We start from the raw sequence: 22,920 nt of genomic DNA on the forward strand, positions 1-22,920 counted from the left end.
TTGCGTGCGTTTCATGGACTAGGGCCGTTATGGGTCGTGTTAGGCTGAGATCCACACAGATAAGACATGCGGTAAGTGAAAAAATATGGAATGAGACATAAAAACCGTGTTGACGGGACTAAATTTGAGCTAAATGGGCCATATGGGCGTGTGGGCCCACTTGGGCTGAGTAATGGGCATTGGGCCCATTTATACTATTTTGGCCATATAGGTTATTTGAGTCGTTCGAGACGACTGTAGACCTTTCGAAGGGTAATTTCCTATGCCGAGACCCTAAAATCAATTAAATGATCGAAATACCCCTGAGGGGTAAAAATTACTGTTTTACCCCTAATTGATGAAATGACCTTTATAACGCTAGTGGTAGGTTAATTAATTGTGAATGACATTTATATGACTGGTTTTGAGTATTATATACTGCATACACATAATGTTTATGAGACGTCATCTGCATGGGGTTGGGTTTATGATATAGAGGAAGTACTGTACTGGTGACTATGTCACGCTTACTATTACTGGTGGCTCGCTACACTTACTGCTACTGGCAGCTACGCTGCGTTATTATTACTGGCAGATTTGCTGCGATATTGGTGTGCTGGTTGGGTGAGTTGATTGACATCCCCTCATGGTGTGTTGGTTGTTACGGGTGGTGTGTTTGATAGTTTTGGGATGGGTTGCATTTTACACTATAATGAGACTGTATGGGCCTAGGCCCACACTGTTACTGTTTAAGGGCTAAGGCCCAGACTGTACTGATATATGAGTAGGGCTCTAGACCAGACTGTTACTACATGCACTATTTCCTATAGTCTGATACGGGATTACACACTGAGTTTTCGTAAACTCACCCTTTCTTTTAATTGTACAGGTAATTCTCAGCCTTAGACATGTTGGAGCTGCGAGGGACTCGGGGTGGCCACACGATCACGAATAACTTTATTTTTTGTTTAATGATTTTATATTTGGGTTTTTGTTTTTGTAATAAGGCCATTTAAGGTTTTATTTTTTTAAAATGGGCTATGATTTGGTATTTATCAACTGCTAGAGTAAGAACAACGGGTTTTCAAATAATAATGTTTTCTAAAATCGAACCTATAAATATCGATTCCAATAATAATAAACGTCATGAAAACTATACACGTTTTTAAATAGCACGAAACAATAGGCAAACTTAAGCTCTAAAACTTTTAAGGCTTTTTTGACAATCAATTTATCACTGTAAGCTTTTCGAGTTTTCGGGCAAATGTTGTGGCACATCGGACTCAGCCATAACGTTTAGGCCGGGTCTGGGGTGTTACACCTTTGCTTTTTTAGCTACTAACAAAGAACATTTCTATATTGCTAATCAAAATATCTATAATTTCTCACCATTTGCAACACAAAAAAAAAAGAAAAGAAAATAAACATGAACCAATATAGCAAAATGAAATAATCAACTTACTTATGAACAGTTTCCTTGAATTTTTCCTCATCAAGAAACTGTAATATCAAAAAGACCAGCTCTCTACTTAAAGAAGACATTATCGTGGGTACTCCCTACTTAACAAAGTGTGAGAGAGTTAACTAAAGTTTGAACTTCACTCACAATAACACCACATGTTACTTTGAGTCAAAGATAAATAAATACAAGCTGAACCATTAAGCATTTTAGGGTGTTTGAGTCAAATCATCTTTTTGTGAGATTTGTAGCTTTGAGTCAAAAAATTATCTAAACCCTGTAAGGTAGCCCACAAATAGGTGACAAAATGCCCTGGCTAATCCAAATTGACCACATGGTAGGACTAAGACCAGAAACAGAACTTCATAGGAGACAGACTTTGCAATACTATGTTCCCTCAATATCGATTGCATCATGATTATAATTCCCATGTTCCCTCAATATCGATTGCCTTTTATCTCCAAACAAACCAAACACGTATATTTTAATTCAGTTTTTATAACTGTTAATTTGAAAATCTCCAAAAATAAATGTAATGTTTGATGTTCGAAAATCCAGGAAATCGTGCCCTAACGTGCTGGGTTTCGATTTTTTGTTTGTTCTTTAAGTTATGTTTATTTTAAAGTTTTTTTAGGAGGGCTTCATTAATACACAATGTAATGTGGCCGGATTTGAACTTAGGTCTGATGTAATAGGCCTGGGCCCAATGGTCTTTGTTGGGTCTCTTTTGTTTTTGTTTTTGTTTTCTCTTCTTTTCTAATAACATACCTGGTCAATTAATTTAAAAAAAAGGTAAATAACAAAAAAAGAAAAGCAGAATAATTTCTTTTGATATTTTTCTTGAGAAAATCCTTGATTGATGTATAATTATCTTTCATCTAACTTAATTGATAATTATAAGGACTATAATTAGAATTTAACCCAGAGAGGTATTCAACATATACATAGAATACAGTACATGGATGTAGCTTTTTTATAAAAACAATATTAAAAAATAATTAATTACAAAAAAAGGATTAAGGAATAAAATATTTATAAAAATTGGTGTTTTGAACTGTACCCGCTAATGCCACCTAACACACCAGTAGTACAACCCCTTTTCCCCTCCTTCAATCATCACTCAATCATGTGCTTTTTAAGAAGAAAAAAAAAAGATTTTTGGTGCCACAACTGTGTCAAGTGATAACGATATATATTTTTCCAAAATATCCACGAAAATATAAGAATATCGATGAAAAAACAAAAAAAAATTATAGTGCCGCCGATGTATTAGAAAATACTGGTCAAAGTAAAAAAAAAGAAGTCATGAACTCCCCCATTTATTTTCTTTTAAGTTTTTTTTTTCTATTTCACCTTTTCTTTTCACTTTCATACTTTAACTATAATTTCCATTTTATTTTATCGAAAATTTTACTGCCATTTAATAAATATATCATGTGTCATGTTCTTATGAGAAATTTTTTAAAATAAATTGAGAACGAAAATAATAATTTAAATATTAAAATTGAAAAAATAACTTCAATATTAAAATAAAAATAAGTCTAATTCATAATTGTGAATTAATCCTTATTGAAATTAGAGTGTCTTCAAACACAATCCAAAATATGTGATTACATTTATTCTATTTAGATGAATTTTTTTGAAAACATACTATCAAAACACCTCACTAGTTCATGTAATTTTGCAATGTTTGAGATTTAATATTTGTATTAAAAATTAAGTTTTTTTTTTAATTCTAATACACTCGTTAGCATTGATTTGTTTACTAAGTTCATAATTATTTCCTTACTAAATTAGAGTGATTGTATGGGTATATGAAGATAAAAAAAAAGTAAGGAATTGTCAAGGGGTTCGATGTTATGAATACCCAAATCGTCATCCTTAAACTTACAATGAACTAAAATATTTTCGTGTTGCTTAGATCATTGACGACATGGACTTGCCATTTATCGAACCACAGAAAGTACATATTGTTATCATCATGGTGGCCTTGATCAGGTTCTGAACTTGATGGAGCTATTAATGGGATTATTGCTATTGCGTGAACAAGTATAAACAACATAATTTTCTTACAAAAACTATTCATGGTTTTTTTTTTTTGGCTTTTGATTTGTTTATTGTTGTGGCTCTATATAGTGAAAGTATATGGGGAAGTTGAAAAAAGATTATTAAAGGTTTTAAAGAATATCGCAGCCTCGCGAATGCCACTGCAGAGATAGTCTGAATTCAGACGTTGCTGTCGGAACTCGGGGTTTCAATTCATAGAGCACTGGTTTGGTGTGATAGTTCAACTGCGGTTGCTGTCGCAAGCAATCCAGTCCTGCATTCTAAGTTCAAACACGTGGAATTAGACTTATTTTTTGTCAGAGAAAAGGTGGCAAATGGATCGCTTCAAGTCGGCCATATATCTGGACAGAAACAGATTGCTGATAATCTGACCAAGCCCTTGTCAGTTGGTTTGTTTGATAAATTCAGAAACAAACTTAGAGTTATTTGCTCAGGAGGGGATGACATGCAGAAGCAGAGAAAGTCGAGAAGCATAGGCCATGTTATGGAATGAAAGAAATATTAATTGTATAAACTAGTCAAACTAGTTAGTCGAGTTAGTTGTTATGAGTCTATTAACAGTTAGTTATTCACTTGTGGTGTTAAATACTTAACTAGTGTTTCTCTGTAATAATCAATGAATTCAGTTTACTCCTTAATCTGTGTACCTTAACAATCTTGTGAGTGCACATTGGGAGTATGTGCGATACGGGAAAAGGATACCTGCAGAAGCCATTGTATTTAAATGAGTCAAAAAAACTGAGGAAACCCGAGACATTGCACAATATATTTGTACCTCATTAGGTTGGCCAGTACAAATGCGCTTCATCAAATGATCTAAACCGGCTGACTGATAATCTATTCCTGGCATACCAGATGCTGTCCTCCGATGCTTAAGGAATGCAGCTGAACCATCGAGGCAAAAAATAGTCAAATAATGCAAGTTTGCCGAAACATTATTATACAAAGACACCAAAAACCAATTGCACTGTTCCTACCTGCATTAGAAGGCTGGACAAGACCAGGAGGACCTGCCACCACAGCAGTTGCATGAGGTAAAGAAGGATTACCATTTGAGGTCCACCCTGCAATAACATCAGAAGATGGGGAAATGACAGGCTGAAATGGCTTCACATCGGAGTCATCTAAGAATTTTTTTTAAGAATGATGTATATATTTTGTATGAGATAAAATAAAGCAAAATACTTACAACATGAGCACCGATGGGAGGGAATGCCCCAGCCATGGGAATTGGTCCGATAAGAGGACTGCTAGTTGGTGGAGGAGGACGAGCACCATTAGTAGAGGGAGAACAAGAAAGATCCATAAAAAGAGATTTAATGTTAGGGTTTGGATGAGGATTCTTGCAAAGCTGATGCTACCAATTCAGATTGAAAAATTCAACAGAGAAAAATGAGCGGGTTTTTTGCCAAATTAATACAAAAAAAACACCAAAATAGTATAGGAAAAATACTATATACCAAAATGGTATACTTGAAGTGATGCCACCTATGTCAGAGGCGTGACCACCCCAAACTCTGACAAAAAAAAACAAAAAAGCTATTAAAAAAAGCTGTTAAAAAAAACTATTTTCTCTATTATATTTTTTTCTCTTCTCTTTCTCCTACCTTCTTTCTCTTTATTCTCTCCTTCTCTTTTTCTTTTTCTTTCTTCCTTTTCCCTCACCAGTGCTCCCCTCCTTCTCCTTCTCCTTCTCTTTTTCTTTCTTTTTCTCTTCTTCTCATTGCTTCTTGCTTCACCTCAGCTGTTGAACTTGGGGACCTTATAATGGTCCCCAAACAAAAAAAATAAAGGAGGTGTGCATCCTTGGTGCCGCCTGTGGCACCTCCACCTTCAGTGCTGCCTCTAACATAGGCGGCACCACCCCTGGTGTACCATTTTGGTACATAGTATTTTCCTTATATTATTTTTGTATTTTTCTTTTTTTATACTATTTTGGTAAAAAACCCAAAATGAGCTCACGGAGACCGTACCAATCTAGAGTCAATTGTATCAACTGTTCTAGCAAAGTGACATGAAGAAGAAAAAATTATATATTTACCTAGGAGAATAGTTTGTTGATGAGGATGAAAGTCCATGCTCATGACATTAGACCCTTGATTAAGAGCACGCACAACGGTTTTAGGAATGTCATCTTGTGAGTGCACATTGGGAGTATGTGCGATACCGAAAAAGGTTACCTGCAGAAGCCATTATATTTAAATGAGTAAAAAAACTGAGAAAACCCGGGAAATTGCACAATATATCTGTACCTCGTCAAGTTGGCCAGTACGAATGCGCTTCATCAAATGATCTGAATCAGCTGACTGATAATCCATTCCTGGCATACCAGATGGTATCCTCGGATGCTTAAGGAAAGCAGTTGAACCATCGAGGCAAAAAATAGTCAAATAATGCAAGTTTGCCGAAACATTATTATACAAAGACACCAAAAACCAATTGCACTCTTCCTACCTGCATTAGAAGGCCGGGCAAGACCAGGAGGACCTGCCGCCACAACAGCTGCATGAGGTAAAGAAGGATTACCACTTGAGGTCCACCCCGTAATAGCACCAGAAGATGGGGAAACGACAGGCCGAAATGGCTGCCAATTCAGACTGAAAAATTCAACAGAGAAAAATGAGCTCACGGAGACCGTACCAATCTAGAGTCAATTGTATCAATTGTTCTATGTACCATTTTTACAAGTATCAAGGTATTAACACGGAAACACTCAAAACAACCATAGAATAAGTAAAAGTCACCTCTGGTTTATTAAGGTCCTTAGTTGTGAACTTTTAAGAATGCAAGCTTATCGCGAAATAAAGGATTTTCTCCAATCAGCTTCTTAAGCTCTACAAGCATGATATTCCGAGCAGATTTCGTGTCACTATATTTTGAAAGCTGCTTATTTTGTCTGATAACAGAATACAAACAGAAAATTTAGCATAATTCAATCAAGTAGCAATTAAGAACAAAGGAATGCAAGAGTACACACCTAAAGTTATCAAAAGCAAGCAACTGTGTAATCTCTTTAAAAAGTTCCTTGTTAAGGGATGCAAAAACCTTCAGATCCTTTACAAGAATTTCAACAGCCTTTGTTCGATCCTGCCTGTTAGAAGACAATGCATAGATTAATCCAACCATACAAAAGAAATATGACCCTTTGCATTATCTTTGACGCCATTCACTTCAGAAAGTTATAAGTGCAAGAAACACATAGTTCGTGAATCCTAAACAACGACAAACAAGAGATTAACAGCAATACAATAAGTGCTCACCTGTCGAGAGCTTCCAAATACTTCTGCGTTCTAATTTCAAAGAAAATCTTCGTCGAGCAAGGGTTATCTTCAACCTTAGTGAACCCATATAGATAACGCTCGACTTCATCCCATTCACCCGCCTGGACTTGATCTTCAAAATGTTTCATATTGAAGAAAAAACCAGACTCTTGTTCTAACCTATAATTCGAGCACACCATGCAAAACAAACATTAAACAATGACTCAAAATCTAGTCAAAGTCAATGAACAAAAAAGCCTACCACAAAAGGGTGCCATTGCTTTTTTAGCTACTAACAAATCACATTTCTATATTGCTAATCAAAATATCCATGATTTCTCGCCATTTGCAACGCAAAAAAAATAAAATAAAATAACATGAATCAATATAGAAAAATGAAATAATCAACTTACTTATGAACAGTTTCCTTGAATTTTTCCTCATCAAGAAACTGTAATATCAAAAAGACCAGCTCCCTACTTAAGGAAGACATTGTCTTGGGTACTCCCTACTTAACAAAGTGTGAGAGAGTTAACTAAAGTTTGAACTTCACTCACAACAACACCACAGGTTACTTTGAGGCAAAGATAAATAAATACAAGCTGAACCATTAAGCATATTGGGGTGTTTGAGTCAAATCATCTTTTTTTTTGGCCAATAGTTCACACAAGGTATAAAGACTTAAAAGTCTCCCATTACTTGAATAAGCAAAGTAACATGTACACAAGCAATTCAGTTACATTGGAAGAAAATAAATTTTGCTTGTGCTAGTATCCAATGTGTAGCAGAACAAAATAAAGAAAAAATTACAATCAAACTAAGTCACATGTTACAAAAGTTTCTTAATGACCAAAATAAAAGTATCTGAGTCGTTCGAGATGACTGTAGACCTTCCGAAGGGTCGTTTCCTATGTCGAGACCCTAAAATCAGTTAAATGACCGAAATACCCTTGAAGGGTAAAAATTACTATTTTACCCCTAATTGACGAAATGACCTTTATAACGCTAGTGGTAGGTTAATTGATGTGTGTATGACATTTATATGACTGGTTTTGAGTATGATATACTGCATACACGTAATATTTATGACACGTGATCTGCATGGGGTTGGGTTTATGATATGGAGGAAGTACTGCACTGGTGACTATGTCACGCTTACTATTACTGATGGCTTGCCACACTTACTGTTACTGGCAGCTACGCTGCGTTATTGTTACTGGCAGCTTTGCTGCGATATTGGTGTACTGGTTGGGTGGGTTCATTGAAATCCCCTAATGGTGTGTTGGTTGGTACAGGTGGTGTGCTGGATGGTTTTGGGATGGGTTGCATTTTGTACTATACTGAGACTGTATTGGGCTTAGGCCCACGCTGTTACTGTTTAAGGGCTAAGGCCCATACTGTACTGATACTGAATAGGGCTCAGGACCAGACTGTTACTGAATGCACTGTTTTCTATAGTCTGATAAGGGATTACACACTGAGTTTTCGTAAACTCACCCTTTCTTTTAATTGTACAGGTAATCCTCAGCCTTAGACTGTTTAAAGCTGCAAGGGACTCGGGGTGGCCACACGATCACGAATGACTTTATTTTTATTTAATGATTTTACATTTGGGTTTTTGTTTTTGTAATAAGGCCATTTGGGGTTTTATTTTTTTAATGGGGCTATGATTTGGTATTTATCAACTGCTAAAGTAGGAACAACGGGTTTTCAAATAATAACGTTTTCTAAAATCGAACCTATAAATATCGATTCCAATAATAATAAACGTCATGAAAACTATACACATTTTTAAATAGCACGAAACAATAGGCAAACTCAAGCTCTAAAACTTTAAAGGCTTTTTCGACAATCGATTTATCATCGTAAGCTTTTTGGGTTTTCGAGCAAATGTTGTGGCACATCAGATTCGGCCGTAACGTCTAGGCCGGGTCTGGGATGTTACACATTTGCTTTTTTAGCTACTAACAAAGCACATTTCTATATTGCTAATCAAAATATCTATGATTTCTCACCATTTGCAACCAAAAAAAAAACATGAACCAATATAGCAAAATGAAATAATCAACTAAAAGAAAATTATCATGAACCAATATAGCAAAATGAAATAATCAACATACTTATGAACAGTTTCCTTGAATTTTTCATCATCAAGAAAGTGTAATATCAAAAAGACCAACTCTCTACTTAAGGAAGACATTGTCGTGGGTACTCCCTACTTAACAAAGTGTGAGAGAGTTAACTAAAATTTGAACTTCACTCACAACAACACCACATGTTACTTTGAGTCAAAGATAAATAAGTACAAGCTAAACCATTAAGCATTTTATGGTGTTTGAGTCAAATCATCTTTTTGTGAGATTTGTAGCTTTGAGTCAAAAAATTATCTAAACCCTGTAGGGTAGCCTACAAATAGGTGACAAAATGCCCTGGCTAATCCAAATTGACCACATGGTAGGACTAAGACCAGAAACAGAACTTCATAGGGGACAGACTTTGCAATACTATGTTCCCTCAATATCGATTGCATCATGATTATAATTCCCATGTTCCCTCAATATCGATTGTCTTTTATCTCCAAACAAACTAAACAAGTATATTTTAATTCAGTTTTTATAACTGTTAATTTGAAAATCTCCCAAAATAAAGGCAATGTTTGATGTTTGGAAATCCGAGAAATCGTGTCCTAACGTGCTGGGTTTCGATTTTTCGTTTGTCCAAAATAATCAAATATCCACTGCAGCAAAATTAACTTTTAGCTGCGTTTTTCCAATTTTCGCATACCAAAATCGTTGTTTTGATAAATCAATCTGTTTATTGAAAAACTACCACGTTTTGAGGTAACCCGATCACACCTCATCAAAAAGGATCGGTGACGACTCTAAACTTTCGTTTTAAAAAGTCGATTCTTATTTTTCAAAAAAATGGTTTTGGCTAACATGTACATAAATATTTCAATTACATTGGAAGAAAATAAGCATTGCTTGTGCTAGTAGTTGTAAAATCAGCTTAGTAACTTTCCTTCTTGTTTCCTAGAAACTACCAAAGGAAGAGGGATCCACTAATCAGTTATTGCTAAGTTTTATAACTCAAAGTTGAATATTATTATTTTTTATTCACTTCATTTGTATTTTTAAAAAAAATTAAAATAATGTTTATTATTATGATTTTCTTTAATTTTATATAAATTAAAATAAAAAATCCTCATATTTAATGTTTTTTACTTTATAAAAGTGATAGTTTTTTATAATTGTATAACTAAATTAAGACTCTGATAGATTGATAAATGATACTAATTAAATCAAAATTTTAAATAATATAAATAAATAAAATTAAAATATTTCATTTATTAAATATTATATATTTTTTGAAATTCCATGGTAAACCATTCTATTTTAGCTTTTTTTTTTTTTGGGTCAATAGTTCACACAAGGTATAAAGACTTAGAAATCTTTGGAAGTCTAATCCCATTACTTAAATAAGCAAAGTAACATGTACACAAGCAGTTCAGTTACATTGGAAGAAAATAAACATTGCTTCTGCTAGTATCCAATGTGTAGCTGAACAAAATAAAGAAAAAATTACAATCAAACTAAGTCACATGTTACAAAAGTTTCTTAATGACCAAAATAAACAATGGACACTTGCATGCTACCAATCATTTACTACTAAGTTTTGTAACTCAAAGTTGAATATTATTATTTTTTATTTACTTCAATTGTATTTTTTTAAAATGTAATTCAATGGTATATTTCCAATTTTGTTTGTATTTTAATATTATTTCTCAATGAGTTTAAAAACACTCTTATATAATTCACTTTCATCAATTTTTTTAATCGAAACTGGTATTTAAAATCATTTGCTTAAACAATAATTGTAATGGGCCATTTTTGCCCAGGCCCAACATAAACAGAAACCAAAAAATAAAAATAAAAATAAAAATACAAATCAATGGTTCCAGAGCCCAATTACATTCAAGCCCAAAACAAAAACCCTAACCCAAACAATTGTAATAAATATATATATATATGTAAATGTTAATATAAATTTACATGTTTTATTATTTTATTATTTTTTAAACAATTGTATAAGCAATCTCTAGTTGGATTATGACCTAAACTCAAATCTGAAAGTTTTTTAAATCAAACCACAATATGATTCGATCCATGGGCATCTCCATTACCAATTCTCTATCTCATGGTTTAAAACAAAACACCCATGAACTTGATTCGTAAATCTTTTTAAGTTTTTTTTAAATAAAATTAAATTTAAATATCTTGATAATCCAACCTAAATTTGCACACTATAAATTATGTGAGATTTTGATGCATATTTTATTTTGGTTTAAGTTTCATAACATATAAATTTTATTTAATTTTTTGTAAAATGGATATAGAAAATATAAAAAAAATATTTAAAATTATTAAATTTTAAATTAAAAAATATATATTAATTATTAATCTTGTGTTTTTTAAAGATTAATTTTAATAATAATTATTTGGATTTGTATTATTTATAACTATGATTTTAGATGTAACTATGCTTGTAACTTGACAATCATAAACATCAATAAATTTACATTTTGATCACTCAATTCAATTTCATAAAGTTACAAAATGATTATTGAATTAATTAAAAATTTTTATTTAAGTCACTGGGCTATTAAAAGTTTTTATTTTCTTAAGTTTGGTTAGTGAGCTCCAAACGGCAATTCGATAATTGGTACGGTAGATCAATACGCATGGACGAGTAGAATAACATACCTTAGATCCAAGTCCATCTGATGGTCAGTGTCGAAGATCGGATAAAAAAATTGTTTGGATTTTGGTTCATGGATTCGTGATGTTTAAAGCTATTTCATTAAGAAAAAACAGAATTGTATAATAAAAGGGAAATGAGAGCTTTCAATCGATATAGGCGGTACAAATAGAGAAGGCCATATAATAACAATTTTAACAACTCAGTGACTTAATTTAAATAGTTCAATAACCATTTTGTAACTTTTAAAATTGAATAATCAAAACATAATTTTACTAATAATTTAACAATATTTAATGTAATTTACCCATATTTTACTTTACTGACAAACTCGAAATGCATGCATGCATCTAGAATTTAACCAAATATTCTTATTCGTAAAATCAAAAAAATTCCTCTCTTTTTCAATATTAAGAAAAAATGCAAAATGTTGAAAGATTCCTCTCTTAGTCGTAGACCCCTAAAATTAATATAATAATTCTTAGTCTACTTAAGGTAAATGGAAGATTCTTTATGATATACATGCCCATTTTTTTTTCATTAATTTCAGTTAAGGAATGAGAAAAAAAAAAACAACATATACATGGGTAATTTTTATTTAATAATAGAAGGTCACTATTAGATTTATATTTAATAATAATATAATAAAATATAAATTTATATTAATATTAATATTTATATATATTAAGAAATTTAAATAAAAATTATTTTAAAAAATCATTTCATTTAAATTTAGTTTGAGTTAAATGGCTCGAAAAAACATTCCTTATTTAAATTTGGTTCAAATTTAGGGGTATTTAGATTTAAATATCAGTTTGAAATAACATTCTAGCTTAGAATAACATTCCGACCATATGTCAAATTTTATTATTAATATTTATACTATGTGTAAGTTATAGATTAATTATTATATTTTTTTGTATTGGTCAATTTTAATTTGTCGTTTTCAAATTTTGTAATTTTAATCTTGGCCTAAACGGTTACAATTAAATCCGGTTGGTTGAACTCAACAAGTAGTCTTGTATTATATGTAAAGTTATAGATTTAGTTTATGTTTTTCAAATTAGATTATTCTTAGTTCCTATACTTTTCGAATATCAGATTTTCAATTTTAACACAAATATAATTGTTAGATCTATTGATGTTTGAACTAGGTTGGGTCAGCTAGTGAGAGAATCGGTCCAGAGAATGTTATCGAACTACTTGAACTGAGAACTGGTACAAACCAATCGAACCGGCTAAAAGCTGGTTGAACTGATGGTTGAATAAGTTTTTTATTTTTTTCATCGAACTAATCAAACCGATCAAATAAACGAACTGGAGGCCTGACTAGTTCGACCACCAGTCCATTTCTAAAAATATTAGTTAAATCCATTACTTAATTCTTTTTAATAATATATAGAAATAATAAAGTAATATGACATTACACATGATAAATATACATCAGATTTTGCAAATATCACAATTTAGCTTAATGAGTTTAATAGCAATCGCTAGGTCAAAACTATAATTTTAAAATACGAAACGTATAGGAACTAAATATAAGCAAAAGGAAGGTACAAAGACTAAACTTATGAATAGTATAAGGGCTAATAACAGAATTTAACCTAACTAGGAAAAAACAAAACCCTAAACCCCCAATCCCATCTCCCTTTGCATTTCTCCCCCAAGTATCAATCTTTCGAATCTCGACGCTAAGCTACCAATCTTTGCTCCCATCGATCTCTGGCAAAGGTAATTCCTCTGATTCTTATCCAACCTTCTTCTTTTTTTTTAATATTACTTTCACTTAGATTTTTTTTCTAATTTAAAACCTTAGAAGTTTAGATTTTGGGTTCGCATCTATCTGCTAATTCCACTTAACAAATCCTCGATTTCGTTTTGGGATGATAAAAAGTATATTTTTTTTGATGATTTTCCTTAACTAATTTTATGAAATGTTTAACATAAATTGCTTGGTTTTATTCTTAGTGTTAATTGTATTAGTTGATGACTTTGTTAAGACCTGCATTAGATTGTTGCTTTTTTTTTTACTTTATAATTCAAATTTGAAGCTCATAAATTTATTCAGACACTAGATTCATAGGATTAAGGTTTCAGTTTATTGATGTGAAACATGGGGTGTTGTCTTCTTTGGATGCTGTTGAAAAACATAACACATCTTCGAAATTTTGTTTCCTGTATGTAGAAGAGAGCTTAAAGATACCTCTTGAAGCCGTTGTCGTGCAAGAACCATGCTGCTAAAGAACCGATATGTGGTTGGAATTCATGGCACTGAAGAGTGCAAGCATGGTTCGAATAGAGGTTCTGAGAGAGGGTGTGTGGTTTCTTCAGCGGCATCTAAAAAATGATAATATTTCTTTTGCATTATCAGCACGATATGCTCACATAGTTTATTATTTGTGTGGTTTCCCCTTTTAACAGGTTAGTCTTTAATGGGAACCGAAGAGACAAAGGACCCGTTGAAAGGGGTAGATTGGAAAGCAATCGGTAGTGAGTTGCAGAAAGATCCAAGCTCTGGTGGTAAATCAGTTGTAAAGAAACGACTTCCGAAGAAGATTAGGCAAATCCCGGATTGTTATTTCCTTCCTCGAATGTCAACTCCTTCTACACTAGCCTTTTATGGAGCATGTATTGCTGGTGGGATTGGCGCCGGGATGTTACTCGAGGTCTGGATAAACAAGAAAATTAAAGGTATATATATATCCGGCTTTTCTTGTTTGAATATGCTTGTTGATCTTTTTGTTAGTATCATAACATGTTTAAACTTATTTGTTTGTTTGAATTATAACCGGAAAAAGGTCACCCAGAACTGAGAATTAGTGAATGAAATGAAACATATGATTCTTGGTTTGCATCAGCATATATATATCTTCGATTTTAGGCAAAGCTTATTGCTAAATGCACCTTTTCTTTTTTTTGACAGAGGATGGAGGTGTGGTATGGGAGTTTGGCAAGTAGTTGTTTCACATCATCTTACGACATCGTTGTTGCAATAGGATTATTGCTTCACATTATCAATCGACGTCGTTCTTATCTTTTCCTTGGCGAGTTTCAAATGGTAGTCATTTTGGTAATGTTCATCTCTGAAAACATAGGATTCTTCTGGGTTCACTTTTTGGGCAAAAATTTTTTAACTTTTGGAATCGAAATTGTATTAAATAAAAATTGAGATATTCGAAATCGATTTGGTTAGACGATATAATTTTTCACAACATGTTCTAAAGTGAATTAAATAATTAAATTAATGTCATAATTATCTAGCTATTAAGTTAATGCAATAATTGTTCTACTCTGTTGTGAATAATTGTTACAAAATTTATAATAATTTGTGAGGGCAATGATAAAATATATTACATTTTTAAAAGAGACAGAATAAGAAGTGATTAGGTACATTGCATTCCAAAAAGAAAAATAACGTTGTTGGAAGAAATAACTTGAACCCCAAAGAGAAATAGATATGCATAATATTAAAAAAACAGTAAAAAACTATGAATAATTGTTTCTTTTATGAATAAGATAATAAAAACCAACACAATAAATTAAGCTCTAGCAAAACCAAAAACAATAACCAACACGATAAATTAAAGTTCAAGCAAAACAAGAAAACATGAAAATCTTAAATTTGAAGGACTCCTCAAGAAACTACTATTGCATCATCCCAAAATAGTTTCTGCAAAAAAAAAAAAAACACCTGTAAGTAATAGGATAGGATGAAAGTGCCAACAATCTGATTAAGTATATAATATATAATAGTAAAACCCAGGTGTAAATGAAATCGCAAACAAATCAAATTCTGGAATAACTTACATATTTTGTTAAATGCAACAATATCACAGCTCTGAACGTATTCATTAATTGGTTCCACTGTAAGATGTTCCTCGATCAGAGTATCAACAGACACTAAATCATCCACAATTGTCATCATAATTTGCAATTTCTTGATTCCGTAACCAACAGGCACAAGCTTAGCTGCAACATGAAATGAAATCCAATGTCAGTTGATGGATAAAATCTATCGCATACAATATATAAACAATATTAGATTAAGCGCTTACAAGCTCCCCAAAGTAGTCCTTCCATTTGAACACTTCTTACTGCTTCTTCAAGCTTTTTCATGTCTGTCTCATCGTCCCATGGCTTAATATCCAATAATACCGAGGACTTGCCGGCTGAGACCAAAGAAGAATAAAATCCCAAGTTAAAATAGTCAACTACGAACATAACAAAAACAAGTTTGAGGGCGGCTCACATTCTTTCTTCTTGGAAGAGGCCCTAACGGCAGCTGCACGTTCTTCAGCTGCCTTCTTTTCCTCCTCAGTCTCTTCACCAAACAAGTCTACATCATCATCTTCGTCATCCTCAGCAGCTGCAGCCTGCACTTGCATAAGCAACTTGAGAATCAGCATGCAAATAATCAAACCAATTGATTAACTAAATTAGAACATATAAGCACCCAGATTAACTTGCCTTTGAATCTGCAGTTGGAGGAGTGGCCACAGCCTCAGCGGGAGCAAATCCCTCAACAGTCACACCACAGCCTTCTTCAGAAACACCTCTAAATCAAACATTACATTTCTATTAACCATCCAAATCCCACATAATAAACTTCTAAATAATCACAAATAAAAGTAGAACTTACAAGATCCTCAAAAGGGCATCGATGTGTTTGTACCATCGAGAAACATTCAGATAGCTAGACGATGGGGCCCCAGATAGAGCTGTGTAGACGGTGATATCATCCTTTGAAGCTTGGTACCTGCAAAAACAAACAAATAAACAAAAATCCTAAACCGAACAAGATCAAACCTAACCACTGTAGAACATTTCATTAAAGTAAAAAATTACCCAGAGATGTAACTGCGAGTGAGGAGATACTCATCGAGCTTCTTCAAGCCGGCAGCAGAACCCAAGTCGTTGAATGTGACTGCCATTTCCTGTTACTGAAATTAAAATGAAATCAAGGAGAAGAAATCAGATAATGAACTACTGTTTTTAAAAACTATAATAATGGATTCGATACTAGGGTTGTTGTAATAAAGCCAATACTGACAAGCTCAAGATCGACTCAAAATTAAGAGCTCTATCTTTAAGCTTGAGCTCGAGTTCAAGATGTAATGGAGCTGCTCGAACTCGATTAAAAATAAATTAGATTTTTGTAACATATTTTACATATCTATATTAAAACTGAATGGAAAAATATAAATTCATCTTCCAACAAAACAGAGATTAACGCATGGATTTGACAACGAATGATAAAGTAGTGTTATTTTTCTTTTATATTTATTGCATATAGATTACTTTCTAAAATTATGGAGAAGCAAAGAAGATTCGATGAAGTGCTGCAGACAGGATAGTTTACTGCTAACATTAGTAATAAAGAAAGAAGCTCGATCCTATGTTGATTCCAGTAAAAGTAAATCAGAAAATCAAATATATTAATGGGGTTTAAATTAACAAATCATAAAGAAAAACTAGAAGAACAGACACTAAAAAAAACAGAATGGAGAAACAAAGAGTGGGAGCTTACAAGGATAGGAGCTAGAGGAAGACTGAGAGTTTGGAACCTGGAAAGGCAAGAGAAGGAGAAGAGAAGCAGATAAGCGGCGCTGCTGATAGGATTTGGGTGTGGGAAAGAGTAGGTTTAATAGTTTATAGGGGTTTGGGTTTGGAATATTTACGTGTTTCGCCCACTAAAACTGAAGTTTTCCTCAATTTTTAGCATCCTCCTCCGGAAAATGAATATTTTGGTAAAAAGAACTCTCCAATGTTTCTCAATTTTAAAATTGAGTAAATTAATCCCTTTCAATTTTAAAAGTAAGCAATTAAAGACAATTAATTGTATCAATAATATTTTGCATCAATTGTATATAATTTTAATTGATATAATAATAAATTTAACTTTCCACGATGATATATTTAGTCATTTTGGCCTTAGCTCTAAAAAAATTTAACAAATTTAACCTCAACATTCACACATTTACACAAATGTTGATAAATTTGTTAAGTTGAGACTAAATTAACAAAATATATAAACTTTGAAGAGTAAATTTATTATTATATCAATTAAAATTATATACATTTAATAGAAAATATCATTAGTTAGACTAAACTACTTTAATTTTTTAAAAGAGATTAATTTACTCAATTTCAAACTTAAAAAGAATCGGAGATCTCACAATATTTTCTGTTTATGGCTCTTGAACTTTTTAAACTTCTTTAAATACCATACTTTCTTTTAAGTAGGGTAAATTTACATTTAATCCCTCTTGATTTTGTACCCTTTAAAAAATTTATAATTTGATAAAATAATATTAGTGATACATTTGGTAAATAAATCATCAATCATTATTTGCCTTTCCAATCAATCAAATACATATTAAAATTAATTATATTCTTATGCTCACAACTCATAAGAATGAAAAATAATATTAAACCATTACAAGAATTAATAGAAGATATATATATTGACATGATTTACGTTCTCTAATCGTATATAAATCCCTTTCTTTAAAAAAAAAAAATCAGTGCAAATTGAGCTTGGGGTTCTAGTGTTACAAATTATGACAGTAATAGACCCTCCTTGAAGGGTTTAAGCTCTACTTTAATGGATTCCCAGCTTTAGAACAATAAACATTTACTTATATTTGGAACATCAGTTCTCGTAAAGCTTAAATGTTCACAATAATCATTAAAGACCGCATTCTTGCAAATGAAAACCGACCTTAAGTGAGATAAAACCGGGCACAAAATTTACCCTCCGATTAACCAAAATACTAAACTTACAGAAACATCGACCGCTGGCCAGGCTCAGACAGCAGCAAACCTTGGACATAAATATATATTGGCATCAATGTATTCGGAGAAAGAACTTCAGAGGCCTTGTGATATGTGGTCATTGATTGATTGCGGATAAAATCTGATGATAGAGAAAACAATTGACAGTTAAACTTCGGGCATTACCAAGTTCTGATTGGCAACAATCGAGTGATTATACAGAAACCTGACAGGCGAAGAAGAAAAACTGGTATTGTTAAAGTAGAACTATAAGATTGAACTTGCTGAAGATGGTAAGATACCTTATCGCTGAAAATGCGAAAAACATCCAGTCCCATAGCTTTGTCGAGTTCCTAACAAAAGGTAAAAACACGATTCAGTAGGCGCACGAACATCATCAGCAAAAAGGAAAATAAGTCTCGGATCTTGGTTTTCAAGTGGGAATAACATCACTGACATTCAATGCATCTGGGGAGCTATCGATATCAGAGATAAGTTTTTGAAGATGCTCATCCTTCAAGGCTTCACGGATGTCATTGGAAGAAGCTGCATGAGAGAACATGATAGATATAAATAGTTGTGTGAAGTGATTTAACCTGATTCAGCATCAAGACAGTTTGTCTAAAGGTTCTCCGGCTCTAACATCATATGGATAATGAAAACATTTTGATCATACGAGCTAGTTATCTTAAGCTGGAAGGCATTTAAGCTTCAACCATACATCTCAATCTGGTGTACAATGAGTCCCCGAGAATCAATTTACCTGATGTGGAAAAATGTTTTGGGGCCTGACGTAAAACTTCATGCAGACCAAATCTAGCTAAAACCTATGCAATCGGCCTACTATAAAATGCAAAAAATATTCTACCACAAGTCCACCACAATACCATCGGCAGATCCTTTTAACGCATTACAACCATTGAATCATCTATAACCATCATCGATATATTGAGATGTAAGTTATCCCTATGAGATTTCAGTATTTCTCCCATGGATACATTGAATTCTTATCGAAAGCAAAAGATCTACTAAAGATATCCAAGCTAGGAAAGATTAAAAAGAATATACCAATAGCCTGCATCTGCATAATTTGTAGCACTTCACTTGGGTCCTCAACTTCTAGTTTCCTCCCCACCAGAAATTCTCGACTAGCAGCTAATAGAAACAAAACAAACAACATTTGAGCTTTTGTAGGTTTCCAAGACAAGAAGAATTTGATTAAGTTCTTGATATTAACACACCAAGAAGAAGAAAAATAATTCACGTGTATGAGAATGATATTTCATGGAACTGAGTTCTTTGAGTTGCAATGACCTCCAAAAACTCGTAAAGTTAGACACCGTAACATGTCAAGCAAGCAAATGTAAAACATGATTCCTTTGCCCAGGCTTTTAGAACCGTAAAGGTACTCGCTTGGTTTAGATATAACAAAAAAACATTTGTTTTTAAAAGAAATGGTGGCTTCCATTGATGAAAAGTCTTTCACAACTTCTGAATTTTTCAATCACCGAAAAACATGCAGTTGATGAACTGTGTTCTTACTGGGTCTTCCTTCAGATGATTTCGGCTCGACACTGGGGGGTACTGCATCATTGGTGGACTCCGGCTTGACACTAGTTGTTATAGCATTATCGTTGGACCCCAAATTCACACTGGGGGTTCCTGTATTATTCACAAATCGCATTAGTTTTTAAATATGGCTGTTCTAGAACCACAGAGCAGAGCTCAACTTCAGCTAGGAAACATCAGTAAAACCCCTTGGCTATGTTATTTTCTGTTGACCCGAACTTAAGTGGAAATACACATCGGTTATATTTGCAGTTGGTTTCCAATTACATAAAGCTCAATATGAATTATTGAACAGACCAGAAAGGTGCCGATACTGCTGAACATTATGAAACAAAAAGAGAATTCCAAATTTATCACTTCATAAGAGTTTATAGCATCATCAACAAAAGAAAATCGACCCTGAGGTGAAATCAATTAGTACCTCTCAACATGTACCAATCTATAAAAAGATATCATTAGAACATCTAATGCATTAAAAATACAAGCATCATTGATTAGAAAAAAAGTTCTCACCAGATTTTTCTTTTACGGATTCCGACTTCTCACAGGGAGTTTCTGCATCATTCAAAAAAGCACATTAATTCCCAATTTCTAGTATCACAATAACAATGTCACCTTACGAATTTAGCTGCAAAGTACAAGTAAGTTAAAAAGGACAATAAACCCAAATTTTCCTTTAAATCTACAAAAATTGAGACCATACACAATTGGTTCAGTACTTTTAGCAAACACACATTCAACACCATTATTAGAAGTTTAGAACATAAGTTGATGAGAAAGGACTAGGCAAACAAAATTCCTATGATTAAAAAGCAATAAAATCAAGCAAAATTTGAATATTTATCAACCTAAATGAACAAATAAAAGATGAAACAGAATAATTAAGGGGAAAAAAAGAGAACTAAAAGGAATTGTTGGGTGTTATACCTTTGTGTGTCTTGAAACATGCCAGAGAACAGCTGAAAAAAAATGAAAAAGAGTAAAATAAACAAATAAAAACCCATAAATAAGAAAACAGTAAAAAGAATGGAATGGAGCTGAAGAACTTACTAAGGAATAAGACAAGATGGGCATTTGTATTTGGATTGAGTTTGGTTGCAAACTTGACACTGCCGTGAAGGACCTCCCATTTTTTTTTTTTCTTCTTCGCCAAATAACAAAGCAAAAAAAAAAAAAAAAAAGCGTTTTTAATGTTTGATTTGGGGCGTTGAAAATTAACCCAAGAAAACAAAAGTAGTTATTGATTGGAGGAAGAAGAAAGGTAAGACGATGGCGGGGCTGAGACGATTGCCTCCTTTCCAAACTCCTAAGGTTTTTTTCTCTTTTATTAGTTAGTTTTTGTTAGTATTGCGGTCTAATAATGATTTCAGTCCCTTTAGTATGTCGAAATTATAATTTAATCCCAGACCGAGATTAATCCTGAAAACTAAGAAGGAACTTCCACACAGACATCAATCACAGGAAATTTGTGGATAAGAAACAGTCTAAAATCTGGTCATATCGATTTAACCCAAACAAAGCACACTCACTAGAAAAACCCACAACACCATGAAAAACACTTAATTATTCAATGAAATCAATCCTAGAACTAATCTTAGGAGCTAATAATTATTGACAACAACACCAGTGAACGTTGTGGGCTTCGGTAATTATTCAATGAAATTAGTGAATGATAGTTTCTTTTTTCTTCATATTCATGCTTAGAACTTGGAAAAGGAGGCTGTTGTTTAATTTCTCCTATCTCAACTGTTGTTCAAGATCAGTTTTGTTTTAATGCAGAAACCAGAAAAAGCGACTGACGGAGAGACGTTACCGTTGAGAGAGAGTGACGGACGGTGGCGGCAGCCGACAGATGAGGAGTAGAGGCGGAAACCGGCGGACAGAGGAGAAATGTGAAGCTGGCACCAGCAGGGGGAACGGCCGACTGGCGACGGAGGTGAAGCACGGGGGTCAGCCAGCAGGGATGTTTTCTTCTATTTTGGTTTTGTGAATTTAGGTTTTTGGGTTTTTAATTTTGGCTTAATTGAACAGAGACCCTTAAACTATGGCGTCTGTATAAGTTAGATACTAAAGTTTTTTTTGTCGGGTCTGTAATCAAAGTTTTGCCTTGCCTTCGGATACCGCTATACAATTACAAACCGTCTTTGTTCAATGGGTACAAAATACCCATGCTTTAGCACACGGTGCAACAGCTCCAAGTGCAACATCGAGCACCAATTTGACCTAGAGTGGCCGAAGGGGACAAAGTTACTTTGTTACCTATTTCATTAGAAATTGTGGATTTCTTGGTTCACCACATTCAAGCATTTACGATTCATGTGATGATATCGATACTCTTGAAAGCTATTCTATTTACTCACAACTCACATTTGATACCAAATAAAACAAATCTCGATTTTTGTTTTCCTTGTGACGGGCCTAAAAGAGGGGGGCATGTCAAGTATCCACTTGAGATAATGTCTTATTAGGACTATTCTGGAAGTGCAATTTAATTTTGGTAATAATATTCTATTTTAGTTGAAAAATGCAATAAGATGTTTGGAGTACTATAAGTGATCAAGGGGTGATAACGCATATCATAAAAGGAAATTTTACGCATATTATTATTAATCAGTGATTATGCGGTTTCTTATAAGCACAAGCATATTAGGTAATTCAATCTTATGGTTCTTCATTATTTGCATATAGCTTTCTTTTCTTAAGTATTTATTTTGTACGGACTTTTAGTTTAATGTTTATATTAATATTAATATTAACATTAAATAAAATAATTTGTATCAATAAATATTAAATAAAATAAAAATATTTCCTCCCCATTTCCCCGAACCGATCGATTAAAGTAGTTTCAAAATCCAAAAGTGAAACCAAATCGACATCATATAAATTAACTAATCATTGCGACCGAGTTAAAATCAAAACCGACCAAACTAAATTGAAAAAAAACCAAAATTTTCTTTTGGCCAACTGAAAAAATCGAATTTAATATCATTTAAAATAATAAAAATAAAATAAGTTTAATTTAATTAAAAAAATTGAAACTTAATATATTTT

At 32.9% G+C, this 22,920-nt stretch overlaps 3 protein-coding genes and 1 long non-coding RNA gene across 7 annotated transcripts; 1 reads left to right on the plus strand and 3 right to left on the minus strand.

Annotated features, from left to right (window-relative positions):
- Nucleotides 1-3,363: 3,363 nt before the first annotated feature.
- Nucleotides 3,364-4,746, minus strand: LOC107942540 (protein TOPLESS-RELATED PROTEIN 2; the record flags this gene model as incomplete). Its single annotated transcript, XM_041076014.1, has 5 exons — nt 3,364-3,765; nt 4,153-4,207; nt 4,281-4,390; nt 4,483-4,569; nt 4,695-4,746. Coding segments are annotated over 4 exons (303 nt in total), but the record flags the coding sequence as incomplete, so codon positions are not given.
- Nucleotides 4,747-14,960: 10,214 nt separating this feature from the next.
- Nucleotides 14,961-17,284, minus strand: LOC107942552 (elongation factor 1-delta). The gene is made up of 8 exons (XM_016876250.2): nt 17,054-17,284; nt 16,372-16,466; nt 16,166-16,282; nt 15,994-16,081; nt 15,776-15,899; nt 15,582-15,695; nt 15,334-15,495; nt 14,961-15,196 (listed from the first exon to the last, which is right to left on the minus strand). Coding segments are annotated over exons 2-8 (693 nt in total). The 5' UTR covers nt 16,458-16,466; nt 17,054-17,284; the 3' UTR covers nt 14,961-15,194.
- A 732-nt stretch (nt 17,285-18,016) lies between these two features.
- Nucleotides 18,017-22,097, minus strand: LOC107942551 (zinc finger HIT domain-containing protein 3). 4 transcript variants are annotated; one of them, XM_016876247.2, is made up of 9 exons: nt 21,683-22,097; nt 20,920-21,009; nt 20,797-20,828; nt 20,383-20,424; nt 19,843-19,962; nt 19,369-19,455; nt 18,758-18,846; nt 18,603-18,653; nt 18,017-18,442 (listed from the first exon to the last, which is right to left on the minus strand). In XM_016876247.2, exons 2-9 carry the CDS (start codon nt 20,997-20,999, stop codon nt 18,419-18,421), a joined length of 525 nt encoding a protein of 174 aa, XP_016731736.1. In that variant the 5' UTR covers nt 21,000-21,009; nt 21,683-22,097; the 3' UTR covers nt 18,017-18,418. The 4 variants fall into 4 exon arrangements, with proteins under 4 accessions (XP_016731736.1, XP_040930944.1, XP_016731735.1 ...); XM_041075010.1 differs by having other exon boundaries at nt 18,017-18,526; nt 20,920-21,010; XM_016876246.2 differs by having other exon boundaries at nt 20,920-21,013.
- On the plus strand, nt 20,949-22,021 carry LOC121204694 (uncharacterized). The gene is made up of 2 exons (XR_005899875.1): nt 20,949-21,514; nt 21,649-22,021. It is a non-coding gene; the product is annotated as an uncharacterized lncRNA (long non-coding RNA).
- Nucleotides 22,098-22,920: the final 823 nt, after the last annotated feature.

The sequence above is a fragment of the Gossypium hirsutum genome, chromosome A08 (assembly GCF_007990345.1).
Source record: "Gossypium hirsutum isolate 1008001.06 chromosome A08, Gossypium_hirsutum_v2.1, whole genome shotgun sequence".
NCBI classification, from domain to species: domain Eukaryota; kingdom Viridiplantae; phylum Streptophyta; class Magnoliopsida; order Malvales; family Malvaceae; genus Gossypium; species Gossypium hirsutum.

What these genes read in the sequence shown, in the direction of transcription:
- LOC107942552 (XM_016876250.2), bottom strand. Translation starts at nt 16,457, where the DNA reads ATGGCAGTCACATTCAACGACTTGGGTTCTGCTGCCGGCTTGAAGAAG. An exon ending in GATGCCCTTTTGAGGATCTT is followed by an intron (nt 16,082 to 16,165) that starts GTAAGTTCTACT and finishes TGTTTGATTTAG; the next exon opens with AGGTGTTTCTGAAGAAGGCT. An exon ending in AGGACTACTTTGGGGAGCTT is followed by an intron (nt 15,496 to 15,581) that starts GTAAGCGCTTAA and finishes TTCATGTTGCAG; the next exon opens with CTAAGCTTGTGCCTGTTGGT.
- LOC107942551 (XM_016876247.2), bottom strand. Translation starts at nt 20,999, where the DNA reads ATGGGAGGTCCTTCACGGCAGTGTCAAGTTTGCAACCAAACTCAATCC. An exon ending in TATGCAGATGCAGGCTATTG is followed by an intron (nt 18,847 to 19,368) that starts GTATATTCTTTT and finishes TCTCTCATGCAG; the next exon opens with CTTCTTCCAATGACATCCGT. An exon ending in GCTCCCCAGATGCATTGAAT is followed by an intron (nt 18,654 to 18,757) that starts GTCAGTGATGTT and finishes ACCTTTTGTTAG; the next exon opens with GAACTCGACAAAGCTATGGG.